Source organism: Mirounga angustirostris, unplaced genomic scaffold, assembly GCF_029215605.1.
Source record: "Mirounga angustirostris isolate CCGP_5_RB_7025 unplaced genomic scaffold, mMirAng1.0.hap1 SCAF_3, whole genome shotgun sequence".
NCBI lineage: Eukaryota > Metazoa > Chordata > Mammalia > Carnivora > Phocidae > Mirounga > Mirounga angustirostris.
Window position 1 is genome coordinate 180087105 of NW_026991711.1, and position 24455 is coordinate 180111559.

General features: G+C 45.4%; 1 protein-coding gene across 1 annotated transcript in view; it reads left to right on the forward strand.

Moving 5' to 3' along the window:
• The window catches only part of SGPP2 (sphingosine-1-phosphate phosphatase 2), a 109355-nt gene that overhangs the window by 41430 nt on the left and 43470 nt on the right, over positions 1-24455 (forward strand). Inside the window, exon 2 of the mRNA XM_045867333.3 lies at positions 4131-4289. Coding sequence (XP_045723289.1) covers positions 4131-4289 — 159 coding nt within the window. The remainder of the gene's footprint in view (positions 1-4130; positions 4290-24455) is intronic.

Genomic DNA, 24455 nt, shown 5'->3' on the forward strand with positions numbered 1-24455 from the left:
CCCTGGGATCACATTTTATTTAAGGGGCCTTTCCCTACCTGTAATTGTTTTTTGTATATTAAAAAGCAACTGAGCTAACCCGACTCCATCCTCTGCCTCTGAGGCCACTGAGGTGCCGAAGGGCGAATTCACTTCCCCAAGGTCACATATTGTTTCAGCTAAAAGCAATTCCTTGTATTCCTCCTTTGAAAGCTCAAATGCTGGGCCAGTTGCCAAGTCTGTCGGAGTTCGTTCCTCTGCTGTCTGGGTCAGCCCTTCTTCCATCCAGCGGTGCTGACCTGGCCAGATTTCCTTTTTGTGTAGGACTCCTCCGGGTGTGTTTGGAAAACGAAACACCATTCAGGTGCGTGTGTGTTGGGGGGGCGGATTTGAGTGGAGAATCCTGTGCCGTGCCCGTTCTCTTCGAGGTACAGTCGGCCTGTGTGGTTGCCCCTCCTGCTGATTTATTTATGCCTTGTAGCCAGCCTTGCAGGGAACCCAGAGCAGCTCTTCTCCACCCAAAGGCCGTTCCCAACAGCCCTGTCTTGGGAGACAGCATTAGGAGGAAATTATGCCCTGAAAGGAAAAATTGTTTTCACCCGTGGAAACACTTTTTGTTTTCTTTTTTTTTTTAAAGATTTTATTTATTTATTCATAAGAGACAGAGAGAGAGAGAGGCAGAGGGAGAAGCAGGCTCCCCGCCGAGCAGGGAGCCCGATGCGGGACTCGATCCCAGGACCCTGGAATCATGACCTGAGCCGAAGGCAGACGCTTAACCATCTGAGCCACCCAGGCGCCCAACACTTTTTGTTTTCTAACTTTCAGGAAAATAAAGCAATAAGCCAAACAGACAAATACGAATGGCAATGACATTCTGCTGCTAGCAATAATGGATATGTGGTCATTTCCATCTTAGCCTCCCTGTTTACTAGAAACTTCTTCATTTGGCTCTGTGACAGACTAGAAGCTCACTGAGAAGTAGTTGATTTCTACAAATAGCTCTCCACCCATCTAAATATTCAATGCCTTTATGATCTTTTGTCCAAAAACTCAGCTGCTAATCCCTGCCTCCTGGGTTCGTGGTCCGGAGACCCTGCCCACAGCCTGGCCTGTCAGCCCCCGTGTGTGGCTGGTTCTCAAGAAATAGAGAAGCAGAGTCCTGGGACCTGGTTTCCTTTCTCCCAGCTTCGACTCTGCTCCTCTCTGCCATTGGCTTTATCTACCATTTCTATTTCTAACCCCTGTTTCCGCTCCCTCTAATTGTTCCCATTGGGACCAACATATATACTAGCATTCTGGTTATTTCCAAAGATATATTGAAGTCCTACACTGAGATTTCCTACAAGGAAACGTAGATTCTGGTTCTGAAAAGACAAGCACCCAACTCTTTTATTTAAGTACATCTAATTCCCAAGAGTTTGGAGACCGATATCGGCTTTCGTGCTACTTAATTACATATTCAGAGATGTTATCTAAAAACTCCTTTGGGTGTCCTATATATGCGCTGATATTTTTAGTTTCATTTTTGCTTCTTCTGTTCCTAAGAAGATTTAAAGAATATCTAGCTCTCCTCCAAAAGAGAGAAATCCTCAGAGATTGTAAAAAGCAGATCGAAATATGTTAATTAGTAGTATGTCACACGGAAGTGATTTGCTGTCATCCCTGCCAGTCTTTCAATTATTTACTAGGATTAAGATACTGCACTTGGTCTCAGGTACATCTCTAGGGTAAGGAAATGGTTGTCTCTGAGTGTTGATAATGTCCTATAACATTTGGGTATCATGAAATGACACAAGGGAGGAGTTCGACCCTTTTCAGAGTTTGGGAAATTTCTCCCTGTAAAGCTTCAAGGCAGGACAGATTCCTGGGTATATTGGTAGCTGGTGGGTTAAAATAACGAATCTTTATGTACAAAGGGGCTTTTTACAGGCTTTGCTTCAAGGACGGGCCTGTAGGATGTATATTCATAAACCAGAAGACTCAGCGATTAGTCCTCAGATCAGAGAGAGAGGGGAATTTGTCATTTATTTGTCACAATTTTATTGGTTCTTGTTCCGCAAATCCAGCCCTAATATCTTGGCAGAGAGGTAAAACTCTATACGCTTCCTTATTTCATTCATTTCGGGCATTACTGTCTTTCCTAATTGGGATGGATCTATCGCCATCCTAACTTGAATTTACTTAGAAGTAAAGTTCGTCCCCGAAGAGACATGCCTTTTTAGCTTACAGCACGTGCTCGCCAGTGACTTTCTCTGGGGCCGTGCCATGCACTTCTTGGCTTGAGGCTGAAGCCTTGAACTTCCCATGACTGGAGCTGAGAACAGTGTCAACTTCCCCCTGACTCACAGGACTCTGGGGGAGGGGGAGGTAGAGATGCTGGAATAAAGTTGGGAACCTTTTAGGAGAGAGGAATGCGTACTTGGCACGCAGCCAACAATGTCAAGTCAGTTAATATTCTTGCAATTTCCAGGGTCTTTTTTTTTATTATTATTATTCCTTAAATATAAAAGTAATCTTGGCTTGTTTTCAAGGCCTCAAACACAGTATTGGTCCTTTAAAACTTCATTCCCCCAAACAGTACTCTCTGGCGCCCCCCACAAGAGCTCCTTGACGCCAGGTACCGTGCCTGGCTCATCTGAATATTCTCCTCGCTCCGCACAGGTTCTGGGCCCCAGTAGGCACAGAATGAATATTTGCAGAATAAATGCATGCGACTTAGTCGCAAATTCCCTGAGGATTTGAGCACCCCAGACTTGGTATAAAGCAAAGCAGAGCCAAAATGCAGACCTACGAGAGCCCCTTTACACTCTTGCCCCTGCCATAGGGCTGCCTCTTCTCCCTATTTTCATTTTGCTTTCATTTTATTTTTATAAAGCTTATAACTACCATAAAAAGTAGCACGAAAACTATTTTTTAGACTGATTAAACAGGGTGACCATGTTTTTGTTTGTTAACTCGTTACTAATCTACCATAATTTAAGGACATTTGTCATATTTTAAAATAGATTGCTTATTCCTGTTTTAACCCCCTTCAGTCTTTTTTTTTTTCTTTCCCCTGCCAACTGCCAGGATAAGAGGGAGTGAAGGGATGGTTGAAAATAGGACTGCATTTTAGCAGACCCTGCGTGTTCTTGATGTGTTTCTTATACCATCCCTCCCCTGGGTTGACTGTACTAGTCCCATTTAAAAGGTAAACTAAAGAGGCGCCCGGGTGGCTCAGTCGGTTAAGCGTCTGCCTTCGGCTCACCCAGGGTCCTGGGATCAAGCCCCGAGTCTGGCTCCCTGCTCAGTGGGGAGCCTGTTCCTCTCTCTCTCTCTCTCTATCCCTCTCTCAAATAAGTAAAACTTAAAAAAAAATAAAGGTAAACTAAAAATATTCATTGGTGAGTGATTTTTCTCAAGTCTCTATATTCATTATCCGTGGCTACTGCAACAAATCACCACATGCTTAGTGGCCCAAAACAACACAAATGTATCTCTTTCAGCTCTGGAGCTCAGAAGTCCAAAATGGTTCTTATTCAGACAAAACCAAGGCCTCGCCAGGGCTACAGTGCTTTCGGAGGCTCAAGGGGAGAATCTGCTCCCTTACTTTTTCCAGCTTCCAGAGGTGCCCTGCGTCCCTTGACTCGTGGTCCCTCGCCCCATCTTCAGATCACCCTCTCCTTGACCCTCCTGCCTCCTCCTCCCATTTTGTAAGGATCCTTGTGGCCACACTGAGCCCAACCAGATCATCTCTCCATCTCCACATCGTTAATGACACCTGCCAAGTCCTTTTTGCCATGTAAGGCAGCAAATTCACAGATCCCTTAGGATGGGGAGATCTTTGGGCACATTATTCTACCTACCATAATCCTAGACCCAGAAAGTGTCTTCACAGAATTTACCTTCTGAATATACAAAGGAGACAAGATTTCGGCTTGTGTGCCTTCGCCTGATAGCCTGTCTTGGATGTTACTTAATTTTATGAAGAACTAACCTCTTCTGTATTTGTGTGGACAAAACGGGGTTGAGCACAAGGATAGCCAAGCTATTGTAATTACCTTGGCACCTTGGCAGTTGAGAGCCTGTGAGTTTTAGACAGAAGTTTTTTAAAACTTGCCCTATGGTGACATGTGGGATGAACTCAGAGTCTTCTAACTTTTGTCTTTTAGGCTTATGTACAGAAGTACATTGTGAAGAATTATTTCTACTATTACCTATTCCGATTTTCCGCCGCTCTGGGTCAAGAAGTCTTCTACATCACATTTCTTCCGTTCACTCACTGGAACATTGATCCTTATTTATCCAGAAGACTGATCATCATATGGGTTGTAAGTATGCTTATTACTTACTAACCATGACTACGCCTACGACAACTACCCGCTTTGGCATTCGAGTACTTTGCATATGTGGTCTTCTTTTTTTTTTAATCACTTAGAGTTGAATTTTTATATGGTTTACTTTGGAAATAATAAAAAGCTATGAACACAACTTGTTTTGTTTGCAAAAACCAAACAAGCCCGTGATGCATGTACATTGGCACATACCTCTATTTGGGGGAATAAACCCAGAAGAGAGATGATGTGAGGTGCAGGGAAGAAAGGACATTTCTGAGAACCCATGTATAGGGGCGTAAAAGGTATCCTCCCAAGAGGCCAATTTTGGTACAATTTGACGCAAAACTGAAACTCGAAGCCGTTGACTAAATCATTCCAAGTGGTCTTAGAACCTCGGAACTGGGGCCCTGGCACTTGGGAGGACGCTACCAGTCGCTGCTTAAACGTGGTAAAGCTTAGTGACTAGTCTGTGAAGGCGAGGGAGTTTTAATGATCACCCAGTTCAGAGGTCAGACTGCTTCCTTGGGAGGGGGAGCATCAGGGCGAGGCTGCCAGCACACTGTTTCCCCACCTCAAGATTCTGCGCTGAAAACAGAGGTTCGGGAGCACTTGGCTGTGTGAAAGGAGTCTGGGTTCTTGTGCAGCTCTGCTCTGAGAAGCTGTGTGGTCTTTTTTTTTTTTTTAAGATTATTTATTTATTTATTTGACAGAGAGAGACATAGCGAGAGCAGGAACACAAGCGGGGGCAGTGGGAGAGGGAGAAGCAGGCTTCCTGCGGAGCAGGGAGCCCGATGTGGGACTCGATCCCAGGACCCTGGAATCATGACCTGAGCCAAAGGCAGACGCTTAATGACTGAGCCACCCAGGCGCCCCTGAGAAGCTGTGTGGTCTTAAGCAAATGACTCCACCACTCTGAGCTTTATTTTTCTCATTTGTAGACCAAGTTCAAGGGTCTACAGAAGCCTCTGTCAGAAGCCATAACCTCACATGTCCTTTAAGGCAAGGGAAGGGGAGTAAAAGAGTGAAGTGCTGGGCGGGGATGGTGGGGAGGGGGTGTCTGTGAGCGTCACGGTGTGGCCCCTAGGAGCACTGGGGAGCAGTCACCCCTCCACTCCACCTGTGACCTTCGTGAAGCAAATGGGCTGGAGTTGCTAGATTTGTTTTTAGTGGGAAGCCTCCCATTTTTTAAATGTGGGCTTACATCTTTAAGACATTATGTGTCAGCTGAACAAAGAATCCTTGCAGTCCACATGTACGAGGATTGGTTTGAAGGCTCTAGCCTAGAGCTTTAACCACTAAGGTCTCTAGGGCTTATGGTTATGATTACTTGGCCCCCAATTCCTCCTGACTTTTTTTTCCTCCTCTTCTCTCTAAGACTACAAGCCACTGGCTCCTTTCCCCATCCCTGTCCCCAACCAGTCTTTTTCTGCAATCTAGCTCCTGTATGAGCGAGAGTATGACCTGAGATTCTGCAAAAGCATAGCCTTCTTGCAAAAGGCGAAATTTCGTGTAATCAATTGTGCATGTCTCTTTCTGATGTCCCTTCCCTACCTGCAGAGCAGGGCCGTCCCTGGCTCAGCTTGGAGGGCAAGGAGAGTGCATGGGGGCAGGGAGCATTTCTGAAATGCAGCAAAGGTACACAAAGCTTGCGTTTCCTCCCTGCTGTTTATTTTCTATGTGTGTGTGCATATGAATATATATCAGTTTTCCAAATTTTACGGTGGTTGAGTGAGGCAAATGATGTAAAGCACTTTAATAATTGTTCATGTGTACCGTCAGCTCAAGGCAAGCTGTCTCCCTCACCGAGAGTGGGCCGTTTTTCCTGAGGGGCTGAGAGGATCTTTATACCCGATGGTAGCCAGGGAACTGATTGTCCTTTTGGTTGTTATGTTTCACCGTGGAGTCCTCCTTCCAAAGTGCTCGAAGGATTTCCTGTGTGAGGTGAATTACCAGTCTTTTGTCGGAGAGTGAGCAAATCAGATCTTGGCCTGAGAAAGTAAAAGAGGAACCTTTGAGTAGCAGATTGTCCTGCGCTCTGGTGACCAGTTCCTTGCTTTTAAAAATGGGTGTGTGCTCAGGTCCACAGGCACCCGGGCTCAAGGTTCCATGTCCTGCAGGGTCAGCCGGATCCTCAGAGCAGTAAATTCCTAGTAGTTCCTTGTGCAAACAGACAGTGGAAGCCATTCCAGGAGATAGACAGGGACAGGGAGGGACAGGGACAAGCAGAGATGGATGGGGAGAGACAGAGAGAGGGAGAAAGAGAGAGAGAGAGAGAGCGGCCCAGAAAGGCATAGATGGAGAGGCACGTTGAGAGGTGGGTACGAGGGAGCTCTGTGCTGGCTGCAGAGATAACGAGAGATGCTTCGTTTGGCTCCGCAGGAAGGGAAAGGGAGTCCCTGGTGTGGGGGGGGGGGGGGGAGGGAAGGCAGGGTGGAGCACAGTGAGGTCCTTCCTCTGAGGGAGCCTCTCTTGCAGAAGGGACATGGGTCTTCAGGGAGTGAGGATGCAGCCACGCTAATTACCCGAGGCACAGCTGAAGCCTCCTAGTGTTAAACAGCTTATCTCGCCCAAAAGGCTTTGAAAGGCCACTGTGTTCAGGAGTGCCAATCCTCTTGTGAGATTCTACATCTAGTCAACAGTTGTCCTGGGATGGAATCACAACAGGTGTTATTGCACTTAAAATTATCGTGCGGGTGACTCATACCATCTGAGGTAGCTCAGCAGAATTTATGGTTCTATTAAGCACTTCCTCGTCGCAATCCTGACTGTCCCCCCACCCACTCGCACACACATTGTCTGTCTTCTGTTGCTTTTATTGGCGTCTGTGTTCCTTATCTTATTTGATTTCCTAACAATGGGTGAGTATCATTTTCATCATTTTAAGGACCGGGCTAGCAATGCTTCAAATCATAACGAGCCCTCCCCTATGTCGAGTGGGTCAGTGTGTATTACCGCTCACTGTGATGATGCTGTCCGTATTTTTACCTCCTTTAATCCTGTCGGCGATCCTGAGAAGTGGTGATTGCCAGCCCATTTTACAGATCAGGAACTGATGCCTAGAAAGATTAAATAACTCACCCAGATTCACATTAGAGTAAGTGGATTTGATCCTGGCTCCCAGGACCTCCTGGGGTGGAGACACCTGCTGCAGTCATTTCTGAGAACAGAGCTAAATGACATGAAGAGCATTCTCTCTCTCTCTCTCTCTCTCTCTCTCTCTCTCTCTTTTGAGATGTTCAAACTGAGGCTTTAAGCATTAAAATGACTTGCCCAAAGTTACCTTCTTCTTCCTCTTTTTTTTTTTAAGATTTTTTTTTTAAAGATTTTATTTATTTGAGACAGAGAGAATGAGAGAGAGAGAGAGAGCACATGAGAGGGGGGAGGGTCAGAGGGAGAAGCAGGCTCCCCGCCGAGCAGGGAGCCTGATGCGGGACTCGATCCCGGGACTCCAGGATCATGACCTGAGCCGAAGGCAGTCGCTTAACCAACTGAGTCACCCAGGCGCCCAAGATTTTATTTTTAAGTAATCTCTACATACAACCTGGGGCTCAAACTTACAACCCCGAGATCAGGAGTCACACGCTGTACCAGCTGACCCAGGCAGGTGCCCCCCAGAGCTACCTTCTATTGCATATTCGCCATGATTGTGTTTCAGGTTTGCCCATATGACATTTATGAACTCTGTATTCTATCTAAGCGTCTTTTATGTAACTTTCTTGACAAGTCAAAGTATTTTATCCCAGAAAATGTAGACAAGCGAGCCTTTTCAGTTAGCTGAAAGACCTCAGTCAAGTCATCATTTCCCTCTTCTGTCACTTATCAGGGTGTTTAACCTGGCATTGGATTCAACCATTGGATTTCACTGAGCAGAGATGACTGAATGGTTATCAACCTAGATTCTCATGAAAAGACATGGTAGACCGTGCTTTAGGAAAAGTCACTGTCCAGAGTGACTATCCCATCTCTTGACTCCCATTTTGGTGTGGTGGCAGCCCTACCAAAAAATAAAAGCTTTAAAATAGTATTGTTGTGTCTCCAAGAGGTGAGCGGTCATTTCATTGCAATTGCATGGTGGTCGGCTTTGTAACATGAGGCAAAATCTCACTTCTTGCCCAATCAGGTTATCCTCCATTTAGTAAAATAGCAATGCAAATATTGATACCACAGTGGATCCTTGGGAAGTTCCTTCTTGTCTGTTCTTAATGATATTTTACTTATTTATATACTGCCTCTTTTAAGAGACCTCCTGGCATTCAGAACGAGGTACAAGAAAAAAATGGGAAAAGCAAAATTTGGGGAAATATGGATAAATTAGGAGATAAAGGCCTAGTCTGAAATGAAATGTAGCCTGCTAATTCAAAGTTGAGCCACAAATCTGTCTTTGACTTTGTCCTGACCAAACCTAAATGAGATTCAATTACATCCACTAGGAAACATTTGGCTTTCTCCTAAGGGAGCAAAACTTTTTCTGACACGCAGAGTTCATAGAATCATTGAGCTCTGTTGCTAAATTATTTTCCTAGAAATAGTTTGGAATCACTACCCCCATCATGTGTGAGTACCCATTTTGACTTTTCCTCATAAACTTTGTGCATTCTCATTTTTTAATCACTGCTAATTTCACCAATGAAAAAATGGTATCTCAGTTAATTTTCATTTCATAGTTTTAGTGAAGACGAAAGCATTTTTCAGACTTTTATTAGCCATTTGTATGAACTCTTCTGTGACTTGTTAGTCTGCCTTTTGAGTGGTTTTTTTTTTTAAGGGGCTTTAGTTTTTTCATTGATTTTTTTCTTCAGTTATAAAATGATACTGAGCTATTGATTTGTCCATGGATCAGAGACCATGTATCTTTATAGATAAGATCTTTAGAAGTTTGAGACTTCGAGAAATGGTATTTAACTTTATGGTATCATTAGTGACTTAAAGTCCTTTAAAATTGAATTTCAGGGGCGCCTGGGTGGCTCAGTTGGTTAAGTGTCTGACTCTTGATTTTCGCTCACGTCATGATCTCAGGGTCCTGGGATTGAGCCCCACATCAGGGCTCCCTGCTCAGCGGTGAGTCTGTTTGGGGATTCTCTCTCTCTCTTTCTCCCTCTGCCCCTCCACTGCCCTCTAAAATAAATAAATCTTTTACAAAAATTGAATTTCAGTGCTTTTATACTGGGCATTTAGTTTGGGCACAGACCTCACCACTCCCTGGTGTCTTACCCTTTGTGACTGCCCTGGCCCCTTTCGGGCATTTGAATTTGGGATTCCTATTTTCAGGCACCTAGTTTTTCTGGCCTGTAGTTTCCCTGGCCACAAATAGCTTGGCTCCAGTGACCAGCCCTTAGAAAACCTGGTTCCTGCTGCCTGAACTCCAATAAATTTAAAATGTGTCTCAGGTTTTTCCTTGCCTTTTTTTCTACTTGTAAACATTCTTCTCATTTGTGAACATGGCAAATATGCGCATGAGAAAATTTGCAAACTTTTTTTTACCTAACATCAAAAGATCTGTTCCCCACCATGCTCACTTAAGGGAGATTATTTTTAAGAAATTATTACCCTAGCCAAACTATTCTGACGGTTTTTCTGATGGCTGCTTCTGAGCGTTTTCAGGCAGAGTTCATGTCTCTTCGGAGGGAGGATTCACGGCTTCCGCTGACCTCCCTGATTGGAAGCGAGGGGGGAGGGAGGGGAGGGGGAGAGGCTGCTTCCAACCTTGTCCGCAGCTCTGTGGCCTGGTCAGAAGGTCCTAGTCCTGTAATACCATGAAAGGAACACCAGGCTGATGTTCGTAGGTAGTGCTGTTTGGTTTCCAGAAACAGAGACCCACTCAAAGTCGCTCAGGAAAGGGGGGGATTTGGCGTAAGTTTCGGGGAATCCGAGAGCCAGAACGTCACGGGGCCGGACGCTGGTGGACAGTGTGGTCCTCTGCTCAATGAAGCTGTGACCCCGGGTGCCTGCTGGTCACCTCCCAGCTGTCTTTTCCTTTAGATTTTCAAGACCATCGGACCCAGCTCATTAAGTCTCATGATTCCAGCCATCTGGTGTCAGTGGATGCACTGGTTGTACTCGCTCCAAACAGCTGTTTTGGGGGTAGGGCTAGACAGTTAATGGGGGCACAGAGCCACGGGCCAGGTTGGAATATCAAGACTTGGACTTAATCCTAGCAGTGAAACCAGCTCGAGGTAGGTGAGGATTCTGGCCGGCAGCGCCCCTAGCTTTCAAATGAAAGGACGCAGCTAGAGGATCCTTGGACGCCTGCAACGGAACATGGTCCTGAGTCTTCTTTATATGTTCGCTGCATGACCTTTAGAAGAGATTCATCTCTGGCGTGGAGTAAGAAGCAAAAGAGCCAACGTTGGGCCAGATCGCATTTAAAAAACAAAAACCAAACCCACGTCCTCTCTTTCGCAGACTGAACGCTAAGGTGGCTTTACTAATTTTGTCTCTGTGTGGTGAATCCCCTCAATATCAGGGAGTACAGTTGACACCCAGATCCAATCCACTGCCGAATAATTGTTAGACTGCGTGCTGTTTGTGTTCAACAGGATCGAAGGAACACCTTAAAGGAAAATGCTTAATTGCTTGGCGAATATCAAAGGAATCTGAGGAGCAGATTTCTTTTTGCCAGGCCCTTCTGTTCCTAGTCTTCCCAGTCAAATTAACTCACATCGGAGAGAGAGCTCAAGTTTGAAATGATGGATTTCACATGGCTCACATTCTGATGCCTGAACACTAGCTAGCTGGTATCAACGGTACGAAGCAGACGTGGAATTTACACTTAAACTGTGCCCGTGATCTAGACAGTGTCTAACTGCTGTGGAGTCTAGAGTAATATTTTATAAAGCTGACCCATCGATTGGTTAAGAGGCAAACTTTGTGATAACCTGTCACGGTGGGCAGAATGGAGTGGTGTCTCTGGATGTGGGCAGGCTGCCATCTGGCTGTCCCACAGGGGAGTAAGGAAGGAGAGGGGAAAGGGCTGCCCGGTCCCTATAATTCACCCACCTCGTCCGGGGTCAATTTTAGTGCCCAAAGATGACTTTAAATGTGATTAGCTCCTAATCTTCTGCTTAAACCACTACCACTGTTCACTTCAAAAGATTGCCCTGCTCATTAAATTGGTTCTTGCCTGAGATTAATGAGTCTTGAAAAGTATTCAACACTGGCCAGATTGTAACCCATGCTAACTTGCATTGAATGAAACAGAATTAGGCGGCAGAGATTCTGCCTAGTTTCTCTGAAGTAGCATCTCGTAATTTAGTCTTAGTTAAATATTAAGTAAATGGCTCTAGGGGGTTTGTTATGCAAACTGCATTGGTTTGGTTTTGAAACACAATAAGGAAATAGTTTGGTTTTAGTCTGGGTTTAAAAAAAAAAAAAGCTTAAAAGAGACTCATTATGGTGGAACAGATAGTTTGGGTCTCTCTGTGGATTGCTCTCATTACCTGAAACATGATCTCCCCCTCTCTCTCTTATGATGATGACTGGAAAATGTGCCCACATTCTTCCCTACCTCCTGCCCACTTTATCCCCCTCACCCCCTCCCATACTGTCCCTGCTCCCAACCCCATAAGACTCTAGTGCTGGATTTGGGTTTGGTTCTGTTTTGATTGAGCAGAATTGTTGTAATCCTCCCAGAGAGCGGACCCCATTCCCAAGTATCCCTTCTAAATGCGTCACTTAATTTAGCCCGTGGGTGTGTGATGGCTTTAGAGCTTAGCTAAGTATGAAGTCGTTTGAAACCCCGGAGGCCTGGAGGCAGGATACCTTTCTGGAGCTTCTAAAATAATACAGAACGCTGAACATTTCATAGAGTTTGGTGTGCAGTTAGTCCTTCTCTTCTCCCTTTGGTTTTATGGTAGCTTTTCATGTCTTATATAAAAAACAAACAAACAAACAAAAAACAAATAGCATTTGCCAAGTCCTGTCCAGACCAGAAAGCGAGAAGCAGCCAGGCAGGGAGGAGCAAAAGGAAGTTTGGGATTCTCTGAATTCACAGGAGTGGCCCGGGAAGGGGGTCGCAGGCTGCCGTCCCCCTCTGCTTTGGGGACAGTCCCTGCAGGGCTTTACAAAACACCCTCCTTTGTCCCAGATTCCCTCCCTGTCACTTGTAAAACAAAGGAGAATGAGCTAATCCATAGGCCATGGGGGGTGGGGGGAGTGGTCTTTCAGATAAAATTTTCAAATAAAATCTTAACAACTCTATTTTTTTTCCTCCTAATCAATTCCATTTGCAAAGCTGTATTCTTGAAATGGGTCTGCTTACAGAGTCTTCCCTCCACGCCAGGTGCTTTACATCGAAGAACCCCACTTCACAGATGAGAAAACTGAAACCCAAGGACTTAAGTGACTTACCCAAAGGGACAGAACCAGTGAGTAACAGGGAGTGTGCACCCCTGGTTCTGTCTCCCGACACCAGGTCCTTCTCATCTTGCTTAAGATGTGGCTACACGTTACTCATTCCCCCACCCCACCCCCCAATCCAGTCCTTCAGAGGAGTGCTGGGCCTGTGAGGGTGGAACGTCTCCTTTGCAAGTGCCCTCTACCTATGACCTTTGTCTCTCACTTCTCTGTGCAGGGGTCCCTGTGAGTACCCCCCTGGTCAGACTGTGTGCCCCAGACTTGTTACACTTCCTCCGAATGCCAGGAACCCAGGACGGTGGAGAAGGGTTTTGGTAGCTTTGTTCCAAGGATGGAAAGCCCGAGGACCGCTCCCTGCTGATGCTGTGGGCTTGCATGCCTGGGCCCAACCTCCACTTCCTTCCGCTTGTTTGCAGAGCAGCCAAGTGGAAAAGGAGGAGCGAGGATAAGAGTGGCCCTTTGTCCCATGAGGAGGTGGTGATTTGACCCACAGGGGACTATCCTTGCCTGAGGAGACAGAACCTCCTGGGGAAGGCCGGCCTTTTTCTTGTCACCATGGCTTGCATTTCCCAGGCTTCTGGTCCCTTCATCTTCATCTGCCCTGCATTCTGCACCTGTGGGCCCCACAGTGTGAGGCTGAGGAGCCTTACTTTGCTCAGTAGCTCTCCTATAGCTTTTGAGGTTCAGGAAGTGTCCCCTTTGCTGGGAAGGGGAAGGAAAGGCCTTTAGCAGTTAAGTGCTCTGCCCGTTTACAGCTGAAGAGGTCATGCTTTAGTTAGGCCTCCGGAATTTTCTGGAAGCTTGAGAGCTACTAGACAAAAAAAATAGTGGTTCCCTAATGGCTGTCCTCTCTCCTCCTCCCTGTCCTTTTACCAGGGCAGCCGACGCGGAGCTTCCCCAGAGGGGCCTTTCGTAGGCTCTTCCCCCCCGGGGCAGACAACACGGGAGGCCCTCTTTAGTGAGAGGCCCACCTGCCACCGGGCCCTTTCGCCCTGGTGGCCTCCGTGGGCACACACAGTAGCCCGGAGGCTCTAGGCCTGCTTGGCGGGAGTCGGGCCTCAGTCATCCGAGGGTTAATCTGGGAAACTGAGGCTTGCTGGCCCGACGGACTCCAGAGGCACCAGCCCTCTGTCCAGTCCATCTGCTGGTGTTGGAACCCCAGCTCCAGCACTGTCCTCGCAGTCACCCGCTCTTAGTCTGCCCCGCCGTGACGAGGAGCGAATGTATAATTCTCAAGGAGCCGCAGTATAAGTGCTCATGAGGCCCAGCCTGAGTGTCCCTCCGAGGAGCAGAGCCTCCGCGCCGCCTTTCAAGGCCATGATGGCTCTAAGCGCAGTGACGGCCATCATTTGTCGAGTCCCGACCCTGCACTAGATGCAGGGCGATGGACTTCACAGACATTACTGAGTGCAACAGAGGCACTCTTGTTATTCTCCTTTTAAAGGCAAAAAGCACTGTGAGCAGACCAGCCGTAGCGGGTAGGAGACAGAGACAGGATTTGAACCCGTGACTATCTGATCCCAGAATCCTGGCCACGGGGCGCCTGGGTGGTTCAGACGGTTAAGCGTCTGCCTTCGGCTCAGGTTATGATCTCAGGGTCCTGGGATCGAGTCCCGCATCGGGTTGCCTGCTCAGTGCAGAGCCTGCTTCTCCCTCTCCCTCTGCCACTCCCTCTGCTTGTGCTCTTCTATCTCTCTGTCAAATAAATAAATAAAATCTTTTTTTTTTTTAAAGATTTTATTTATTTGAGAGAGAGAGAATGAGAGACAGCATCACAGGGAGGAGGGTCAGAGGGAGAAGCAGACTCCCTGCCGAGCAGGGAGCCCGATGCGGGACTTGATCCTGGGACTCCAGGATCATGACCTGAGCCGAAGGCAGTCGCTTAACCAACTGAGCCACCCAGGCGCCCCAATAAATAAAATCTTTAAAAAAAAAAAAAAAAGAATCCTGGCCACGAACCACGGCGCTCTGCACTGGCCTTTTCCCTTAATTATGTTCAAGGTACCCCCCGCTTTTTTATGTATTTGACATGCTCAGTTAATTTTATTTTTTCATTTTGCAAGTAGCGAACCACGTTAATACAAAAAGCAAGAAAATAAGAAAAAGCTCCCTAAATTCTACCTCCTTTATTGATTTGCAGGCAGTTCACCTTTTCCATCTATTTGCGGCCGGCCTATCTACACAATGTTTGATCACAGCATACGGTTTGCATACTGCTTGGGGATAAATGGTGTGCTAGAACATTAAACAGGACTCAGAGTTCATGCATGAATACATAAGAAAAAGAGGGAAGTGGGGTCAGGATGACTCAGGAATCTTTCAGCCTAAAAGGAATAATCGAATGAAAGGATGGTTTGATTCGCCTAAGAGTTAGGAGACTCGGATTCTAATCCAAGTGAAAATTGCTCCCTGTTTAACACAGCCTGTGTTTCAGCAAGCTGGGATGGGCTCCTAGCTTGCTGGATGTCCCAGGCATGCAACTCATGGTAGACCAGAGTTTACTAATAATTACCCAAATGGCATTTATTTCTGGGCCTCAGTTTGGCCCTCTATGAAATATGGAATTGAACAAAATAACCCCAGGGCCCCTCTTATTTTGGGAGTTTTGCAATTATTAAAAATATTGATGGTGATGGTCTTTCCAGATAGTCTTTAGTCCTATGTTCTGACTTCAACAATGCATCTGGCCCTATAAAATTTCCCTGGAGTGACACCCCCTCCACCTTGACTGGGTTAGCTCCTACCAGTTTTTCTTGGGGTCCCCCATGAAGAGTAACAATGGTTCCCTGGGAAAAGGTCCTTAGGAAGATAGTTGGACCCACCGCAAGTCTGAGTCACTAGGAATCATTTGGCCTTGCAAATTCAAGCCAAGTTGGGGGTACAGGGATTCACTGAAGCTTCAGCACTCACCCTAGTTCAGGCGCAAAGGCAAACATCAAGCACGCAAATCTTGCGCTGAGCTTCGGGGTGCGCGAGTGCGCAGCCGCGCCCATATAAATTCATTGTATTGGATATGCGCAGATTTAACTAGGAAAAGATGTTAGTTTTTGTTCTTTTCAAAATTAAATTTCTTCTGGCATTCACAGGCACTGAAATCAGAGGGGACAAAATGTTTTGTTCAATTTTCAAATACAGAGCAGTTTTACTCTAGAGGTTGGGAAATGACGTTCTGAAGGTTTTCCCAAAAACTCTAACTTGGAAATTAGCAAGCTGTGGGCAGCAGTAAGCTGGCTTCCTTTTAAACTAACACTGCTATACAAATAAAACCTCAATGAATGAAATAAGAGAGCTGATTTCTTTTATGAGGCCATAATAGAAGGTTCAGGCAAAGGAGAAAATGAACCTCTGCATGTAATAGTAACGCTACAATCCATCGCACACCTGGATGGGGCCCTCGGAGGGAAGGGAGCCCGTCCCAGCCTGACCACGCCCCCACAGGGCTTCTTAAATAAGGGGTGCGTGAACTAGATCAAGGTTGAGCAATTTCCAGTGTTTGTCTACGTAATTGGGGAAAACATTTAGCTAGAAAGAGGGGACACGGGGAGGGGGGCGTATAGATTGAAAGTCTCCATTTTTCTCTAGCCAACAAAAATCACAACGTGACTGTTTCATTAGAACTCATTAAAAAAAAAAAAATCAGGGACTCATTCACTTGGGTAAGCATTCCCAACAAGCTAAATGTCCTTTGAGGCTTTTGCTTACTGGGGCCTGGATTCAGAAATTTAAACCTAAATTTGTACTGTAGAAAGAGCTTTTAGAATGTGTAAGACTGGATTTTATGCTTAAAAAAAAAAAAAAAAAGCATGCCAATCTACAAAGAATGTTTGACTATTTTCCCTGGGGGCAATTAAAAGGGTATGTTTAACACTGAATGGATTAAATAATTAAAATGCTGTCAAGAGCCTGAGTTTCAGAAAACCAGGTGCCTGTCTGTAGTTAAAAACCTCTCCGTTACCTACAAGGGTGTTGAAGGTGTGTTAATCTGTTACCTAGCTCTCTTATGGATATTAATTTTGTGTAATTTTATACACTGATGAGGAATACAGTTTAAGGAAATCTATAAAAGAATATAAACACACCTAGAGCCTTTTTAGGGTGTCGCCTTTAAGATTAAAACCTAAAGAGCCTTTCATGAGGTGGATCCTGGTTCAGAAAATATCCTTGGAAAACAGAACAGCAACTTTTGTGATTGAGATTACCCTACAAAAGCCAAGGTGAATGGACAGACACCCAAATCAAAACCCCATGATAAATACTCTGTTGCAGTCCCCTGGCCATTTTTCACCCTTTGCAACCTGAAACGCTGAGATTATGTGCATTTAAACACTAGACATTGAGACAAGCGGGAAGACAAGCATGAAGGCATCTCCTAAAACATCTGACTCTTGGGTTCTTGCAGAGACATCAGGCTTAAGTCTCCACCTTAGTTTTTTGTTTGGGGATCTTGTAACCATAAACTTAATGCAATAGTCACTGCTACCAACACTTTGGTCCTCAACTGCATCCAGGCGGACCCCTGCCGAGCTGGGGGGGGGGTGAGTAAAAGAAGATTAAAATGTGCTTGTCTCTTAAGATGATGAGATGGTGCTGGAGTGTAATTGATCTCATGCGGGCTCTTCGCAGCTACTCTGAAAACCGAGGGACACAGCAAAGCCTGTAGAAATAGGAACTGTAGCATTTCTGTATCTAAAATATGATGTTGGTAAGTTCCACACATGAAATAGAATTTCCGTGTGAGTCATTGTTTCTAAAAAGAATATTAAAAAAAAAAAAAAAGACTATAACTCCACAGATGGCACAGCACTTCCAAATATATTCCTTTTTTCCCCCAAACATATTCTTATTTCAATCTAACATCATTTTGGTAAGATACTTAATATCTTATTTACGTATGATAAAATGGAGGGTGTGATATTGATAATCCTGCTTTATCCACCGTCTTTCTACGTCCTCTTGCTGTGTCCAGCCTAAAATAAAGGGTGTCTTTGGAGGAAATGAAGTCTTTGGAATGGGCCCAGTGGGTTAGTGTGTAGGTGGTAGAGAGAATGTTCGTGGATGGGCAAAGGCACCCTTCGGGAAAGTTCAAAGAAAAACAATCATATAATGAGTCACTATCACATATATTGGGTAAATAAGAGCAGGATTTAGAGACATCTAAGCATTCAGTAAAGACTGGGTCTTTTTTTTTTTTCTTCTAAAGGAAAGTTTGCACCTTTTCACTCAGTGACCCAAGTCCTGGTTTTGCCTTGTGTCAGCTTCTTGGAAAGCTCCCGGCAGTTTTCTTCAGTTTGTCCTTAATCTAGATGATGGTTTGAGGGCCTTGAAGGGGTTTGGCATGTCAGAGCTGACCTTAAAATACTTTCACCAAAGTCTTTTTTAAACCTACACTTTCTCCTACAAATTAAAACCCATTTAGATAAAGTTCTCAATATCTTCTTCCCTTTCTTTTGTTTTTAAGCCAAGAGCATATCTGTTGAATTTTACCTGAAACCCTGAAGATAATCCTCCCCCCCCTTTTGTGTTCCAGGAAATGACTCACTACAAGGACCCACCCTTCCCCATTTGACTTCAACACTCACAGATTTTCCCCTTGTTTATCTGTGACAAGGCCAGAGCCTATAAGTTACATAGTATCAAAGAAGGTATTACATAGTATTTTACGTCAGATTCTCCACTGTGTCCTAGGGTACCAGCTACAAGCTACAATCCTAAATTATTTACCGATATAAGTGACTTGTTGACTTTTATTTTTTCATGAGCTTTGTAGATCCAAAGAGTAGGACTTTTAAATCAAAACATCTGAATGATCTCCCTTCACACAGGGAGCTGTGAAACAGAAAAGCTACAAAACAAACATGAGCTGCCTTAAAACATTTCATGTCCCCTCGGTCCTCACTTCTCAGATTGATCCATTTTGTGAAGCAGTGAGCAGAGCCGTTCTCCGGGGAGCCATGGATGGTCCATTTATTCATTTAGTACAGATTTTTATTCTATACTGTGTCCTTGTAATTTTATATTTCCCACATTTCTGGAAACATTCCCTCGGTGCAAGCCTGCATCATCTTTATTTAGCACTACTGCATTAACTTTCTAATGAATCTCCTATCAGCTATTCAAATGCACCCCCCCACACACACACTCACACACGGCATGTAGCGTGACCTCTCTCCTGCAGATCTGACCACACACTTTAAAGCATGTTAACGTCCAAGCACCTTAAAACTACCTATAAGGCCTTCCACGACTAGATTCTTTCCTAAATCTCTACCTTTAGCTCTTCTTCCTATCCATTCTCTGGAATCACAGAACTCCTGATGATGATCCACACTCCCATTTCAATGATACGCATTTTAGGCATGCCATGCTCCGCTTTATGCTTCCTTCCCAGAACTGCCACTGCCTTGTGATGTCCCCTGCAAGACTCAGCACCGGCATCATCTTCAGAAAAGCCACCCCGGATCTTGTATCTGCATTCCCTACTCGATGGCTCCTTATTGTCCCCTGCAGCTCCCACATAGTAGCAATTCAAATAATTGGGTAAAATAAATGCAGGCTGTTTCTACAAAGATGATTTAAGAGCTGTCCCCCGGGGACAGACCGGCAATGAAGTAATGAACAGTTCAGGGTGCTAAAGATACATTAGAAAAATCTACAAAGTCCTGAGGTGGCGCCCTAGAGAGCTTTTTAAAATGGAATCCACACCCCCCACCCCCCCGCCCCCATCTGGAATGGTTCTCCAGTGTCCCTGATGGAAAGTCAGAACCCACATTTGGTTGAGATTCCGTCAAGGTGTTTTCAGTATGAAAGTAAAAATTCTATTTTTTTCTGAGCTGATAAATAGTCGGATCAGAAACCAGATTTTATTTGCTTTTTAAAAAGAGTGTCCGACCTTCTTTCTTACCCTGATATTGCTGGGCAACAACTCAAATTTTAGTCACTCAATCATTCTTTTAACCAACATCTGACAACACTACCCTAAGTGCTGGGCATAAGCAACGAACAAGATAGATGCCATCCTGCACTCCTGGGATTTCCGTGGAGACAAAACAGACAGTAATAAAGAAATTGATACAGTAAAGATGGTCTGATTATTGTTTGGGCCACAACCAGGGTGAGAGCAGAGACTTACTTGAAAGAAGGTGATCAAGACAGAACACTTTGTGCTGTTTCGTTTAACTTAAGGCTTCAAGGATGAGGGGGAGCCAGCCAGGTGGGGAAGCTGGGGGAGAGATTTCCAGGCTGAGACGGGTGGAAAGAGCAAGGTTCCCCAGCTGCCCAGGGCACTATTCCAGACTCTGGGCGGGGCATCTGCTCAGGGTGAGGATGGGACCGATAAAATAAAAATACGTAGTCTAAATGGAGGCAGGGTACAATTCTATGAAGAAACATAAAGAGATGTGGGGAGAGGTAGCTGTGTGAGGGAAGGTGGTCAGGGAAGGCCCTTCCGAGACGGTGGCATTTGGGCACAGGGCTGACTTGACATACAGTTTACTTATAGCTCACGTGTAAATTGTTTGTGGCAAATCTAGAATGTTTCACTTATCAGCAGTCTTTCTATATTCATGATGTCTGTACTCACTTGGAAACCGGTGTTCCCAAGAAGTCTGAACGGCCCTTGCAAGCAAGACTCTAAGAAGCAGCTAGAAAATAGGTAGATTTTTTTAAAGTGTGAAGCCACCTTGCAGTTGGTCTTTTCTGTCTTCGAAACAAAACTTGGGCTGTGATTCAAATCTGTAGGATGTTTCGAGGAACTTCGCACAAAGGCTGGCTTTGCCCACCGTGTGGACCGTGGCCTTCCAGCGGCGGGGGCAAGGGAGGGAAAAGGGTTCAGAGAGAAGAACATGGATGCGCCTGTTGGCCCAGAAAGCAGACACCAGCGGGCTCAAGTCAAGCCTCTCCCATTACAAAGGGTCACAGGGAGGTTATAGCCCCGGTTACAGTCCCACTTGGGGGTTGCTGACTGTGGGATCCCCAGCCCCTCCTAATAGAGTTAATCACTCACTGGGCAACTGGAAAATCAGTGGTGCCCTGCTCCCCACCCCCTCCACCACGCCTGTCCTCCTCCAGACTCCCTCCTTTGCCTCCTGCAGAGAGCAGGCGTCAGGCAGGGGACCCTCTGGGATTCCTGTCCCTTCCTGCTCAAAGATTGGCTTTTCGGGAGAGTCATCTAGCTCCAGGGGAGGAGAGCCAATTCTTCTCTGCCTGGGAGAGACGTTGTAATGAAGCCATCCTGCCAGAGATGCAGAGGAAACAGCAGAGACAGGGCATGAGGGGGAAAAAAACAGTTTTTTGGAGGAAAGACATTCTTGCAGCCAAAATGAAAAGGAAACTTGATTATCAGAGATGACAGGCTCGAGAATATTTCCACGTCTACCACCCCTTGTCAAATGCAGTGGCATCTCAGTTTTTAGGGGGTGGTGAGTTGTGTTTTTGTGGTTGGTGTCATTATGTTTATACCAAGCAAGCCCTTCTGTAGAGCTTACTAGAACCAGAGGTCTCTTGGCAGAGAGCCTGAAGGATCAGGATGCTGGTGGCCAAGATGAGAATTTTAAATATTCTCCCATAATAATTCAAAATAATTCATAATAATTCAAAACTTCTTTCAGAGGAGGTCTGAGCCGTTTGGTTGGCAGAAAGGTGTCACCTGCAGTTGGATTTAAACCAGTCCGTCTGGCTGACTGGTTTCGTGCCTGAGGTAGGAGAGCCTCCACCTGGATGTCAGGGCTCAGGTACTCTCTCCTCTAGAAGAGACTGTCCCAGGTTCAGATGTTTTCCAGGAGTGGGGTTAAGTCTTAGACCAGGGCCCATTGCTTTTACAAGTGGGATGGGAAGTTGCTGTTCCTGGGGGTGGTGATGGTGGGGAAGGGGAGCAGCGGAGTCATAACTGTGTGGTCCTAACTTTCATAGTTACTCAGAATAATGAGAGTTGTTCAAAAATGAGTATGAAATTGGCTTTGCCCAGTGCTGATAGCACAGCCTGTGATGTCAGCCTGAGAGTGGAAATAGATGTCGTGTAAAAAAAATAGAAGAGCCCATTTGGCCATCCCCCCTAATTCTTTGAGTAGATACATAGCCAGGGTGCCCTCACCCCAAACTGACATCATCCACATTGTCATAAGTGGATTTTCTTCCTTACATCCTATGATTATGGCTTCCCTAATTTTGTTAGCTTGCATATTGAATTTTTATTCTTATGCATTTCCTCAGCTCTCCATTTCCTACCCAGCCTTTTAGCTGGTAATTTCGTTTGCTCAGGGACTGCAGCACGAGAAAGCACCTCATGGAGAACGCGTGCCTGCCCCACGAATGTGCAGTTGTTTGAGCATGAGGAAATGTAGCTGGCACTATCAGCCTTTAGAGATGGAGAGCGCCCAGACCTAACGGTCTGGGGACTGTCATCCGCTGTTCTTATCACAGTTAGCTCAATGCTAAATTTCTTGCCAAGGAAGAGAAAGGGGAAGATTTGGACATATGTGAAGGGAACAAATCTGGGCAAGCAGAAGGCCCCTGACCCTTGAATTTCCTCCAAGAAGGACCATTAGCACACTGCTTTCCGGATTAAAGATGGTTGTAATCGGGTTACACCAGGAGTTACAAGAGCCCTTGCCATTAACCATGTATCTTTCTGCGCAGCGCGGTTCACTGGGCCTGTGAAAGGCAAGCCTCCGAGATGCGGTTGACTGGGATTCAGAACTTGAATGGATGAGGCTGCATGGCTTGACTCCTTGGAGTCTTTAATCCTTCCAGAAAGAGATCTTTTTTTTTTTTTAATTTCCCTTGAGTGACCACCATTCAGGGCTTTTCTGAGTTGTGTAAGAACATAGGCTGTCAGACCCACTGAAGCAACCTCTAACTCCAAATGTTCTTAACGCTCAAGAGCCTCTCTTTACAGGAAGCCAACTTGAAATGACCCAACCCTGACTTTGTGAGGAGAGCCTGTGATGGCCTGAAAAATTAGGGGTCCAGTATCAGACCTTTAGCCTAAAATCAGGCTCAGGGTCTGTCAAGTGAGCATGACGGCAGCCCCAACCTCCCCACGTCCAGAGACTTCCTCCTCCACAGACACTGCCATAGAACATAGACACTTTCTCTTGTCTCCAAGTATATGTGCTGCCGAAGCGAGCACTCTCTTGTCTCCAAGTAATTCAAGACTAGACTCTCTCTGAGCTAGAGATATTTCAAGATCTACTGAGCCTGAGTCCCATTTAAATAGTATCTATGCTTTCTCCAATTGATTTTTTTTTTCTTCAGAAAATTCTGACACACATTACAGAAATGCAAATGCTTTAGTCTACACAGCTGTTTTTGTTTTATGAAATGTTTGGGTTTGGGTGGAGTTGAAAGGGGACATGTCAGAACATTTGTTTTTATGACCAGCAGTTTTTAAGACAGATGCTTTATGGTGAAGCACAAGTTACTGGGTGCCCCTAGGATGGCCTGAGCTTGAAGAAGGGTCTGGGCAGACGTTCCTTGTGTCACTCTCCTAAGTTTTCCCATTTGCTAGGCCCACTTCTAGAACACAACTGATAGAATTGTGGGAACATTTGTGAAAGATGAATGGAACAGAGAAATTGGCCGAGGTGAAGTGAGAGAATTGCTCAATTAAGTTTAAAAAAATCACTGGGAATTAGGGTATGTACATGAAAATGTCTTGGGAAAATTTAGAGATCAACAATTGGTAATTTAAATTTAACCTACTATCTCCCCTTCTTATTATATCTCTGGAGAAAAATAAGAGAGTGACTTGCCAGGGTGCTTTGAAGGTAGAAAACAGTGCTTTCCTGACTTCTTGCCAGAGCATATCCCATATTTGCTTTGTTGTCATATGTACCATCTATAGGCTGCTGTTAGCAATGTTGATTAGTAACGTCTAAATGGCTCCCAAGCTGATGTATATATAAGCAAGTGGGGATTTAGAGAAAGCCTGCAGCAGCTTATTATTAATGCACTATGCTGAAAAGCTCTAGCTTGCTGTTGATAAACACAAGAGCTCTGGGGTAAGATGATAGCTCATTTTGGAAGCTAACATTAGAAATGGTATCTCTACTGAGGCCAAGCCAGTGAGCTTCCCATTCAGCTCGGGGATGACCTTGCACACAGCCTTGGTTGGACTAGGGATTCAAGAATACTGATCATGGACATTATACCACAGCTTGCCAGAGGGGCCATTATGATCCTCATCCATGATCATCATGGAACCATCATGATCCATGAGAAGTGATGGCATGGGCCATGGTCTTAGGTTCTTCCACATTGCCAAGGTCATCATGGATAACCTTGGCCAGGAGGGCCAAGCACTCAGTGTGTAGATGGCATTGCTGACAATCTTAAAGCAGTTATCATTGTCACAGTTGTCTCCCTTTCTGAGCATTGTGACATCAGCATCAGGGGCTCAGGATGATGATCCTTTGTCTTCACCTTTCAAGTGAGCACCAGCCTGTATAAGATGGTGACGATAGCAGTGGGCTCTGTGAGGTATTCAGCACCTCACCCCATTTGACGTTGGTGGGATCTTGCTTCTGGAAAATGGGGATGGAATTCCCATTCACTGTCAGCTTTCCATTCTCAGCCTTGATGGTTCCTTGAACTTGCTAAGGGTAGAATCACTTATTAACATGTAGTCCGTGTTATCCAGGTCAAGGGAAGGAATTACTAATGACCACAATGGCCACTTTGGAAGCAGGCTGGTGACAAGGCACCTGGTCACAAGGCACCTGATATACACAAATCCCCTTAATCCAACTTTTACTATCATGACAAGGATGTGGCCAGCACCACATAACAAGGTGAAGTTTTGGGAACACCTGG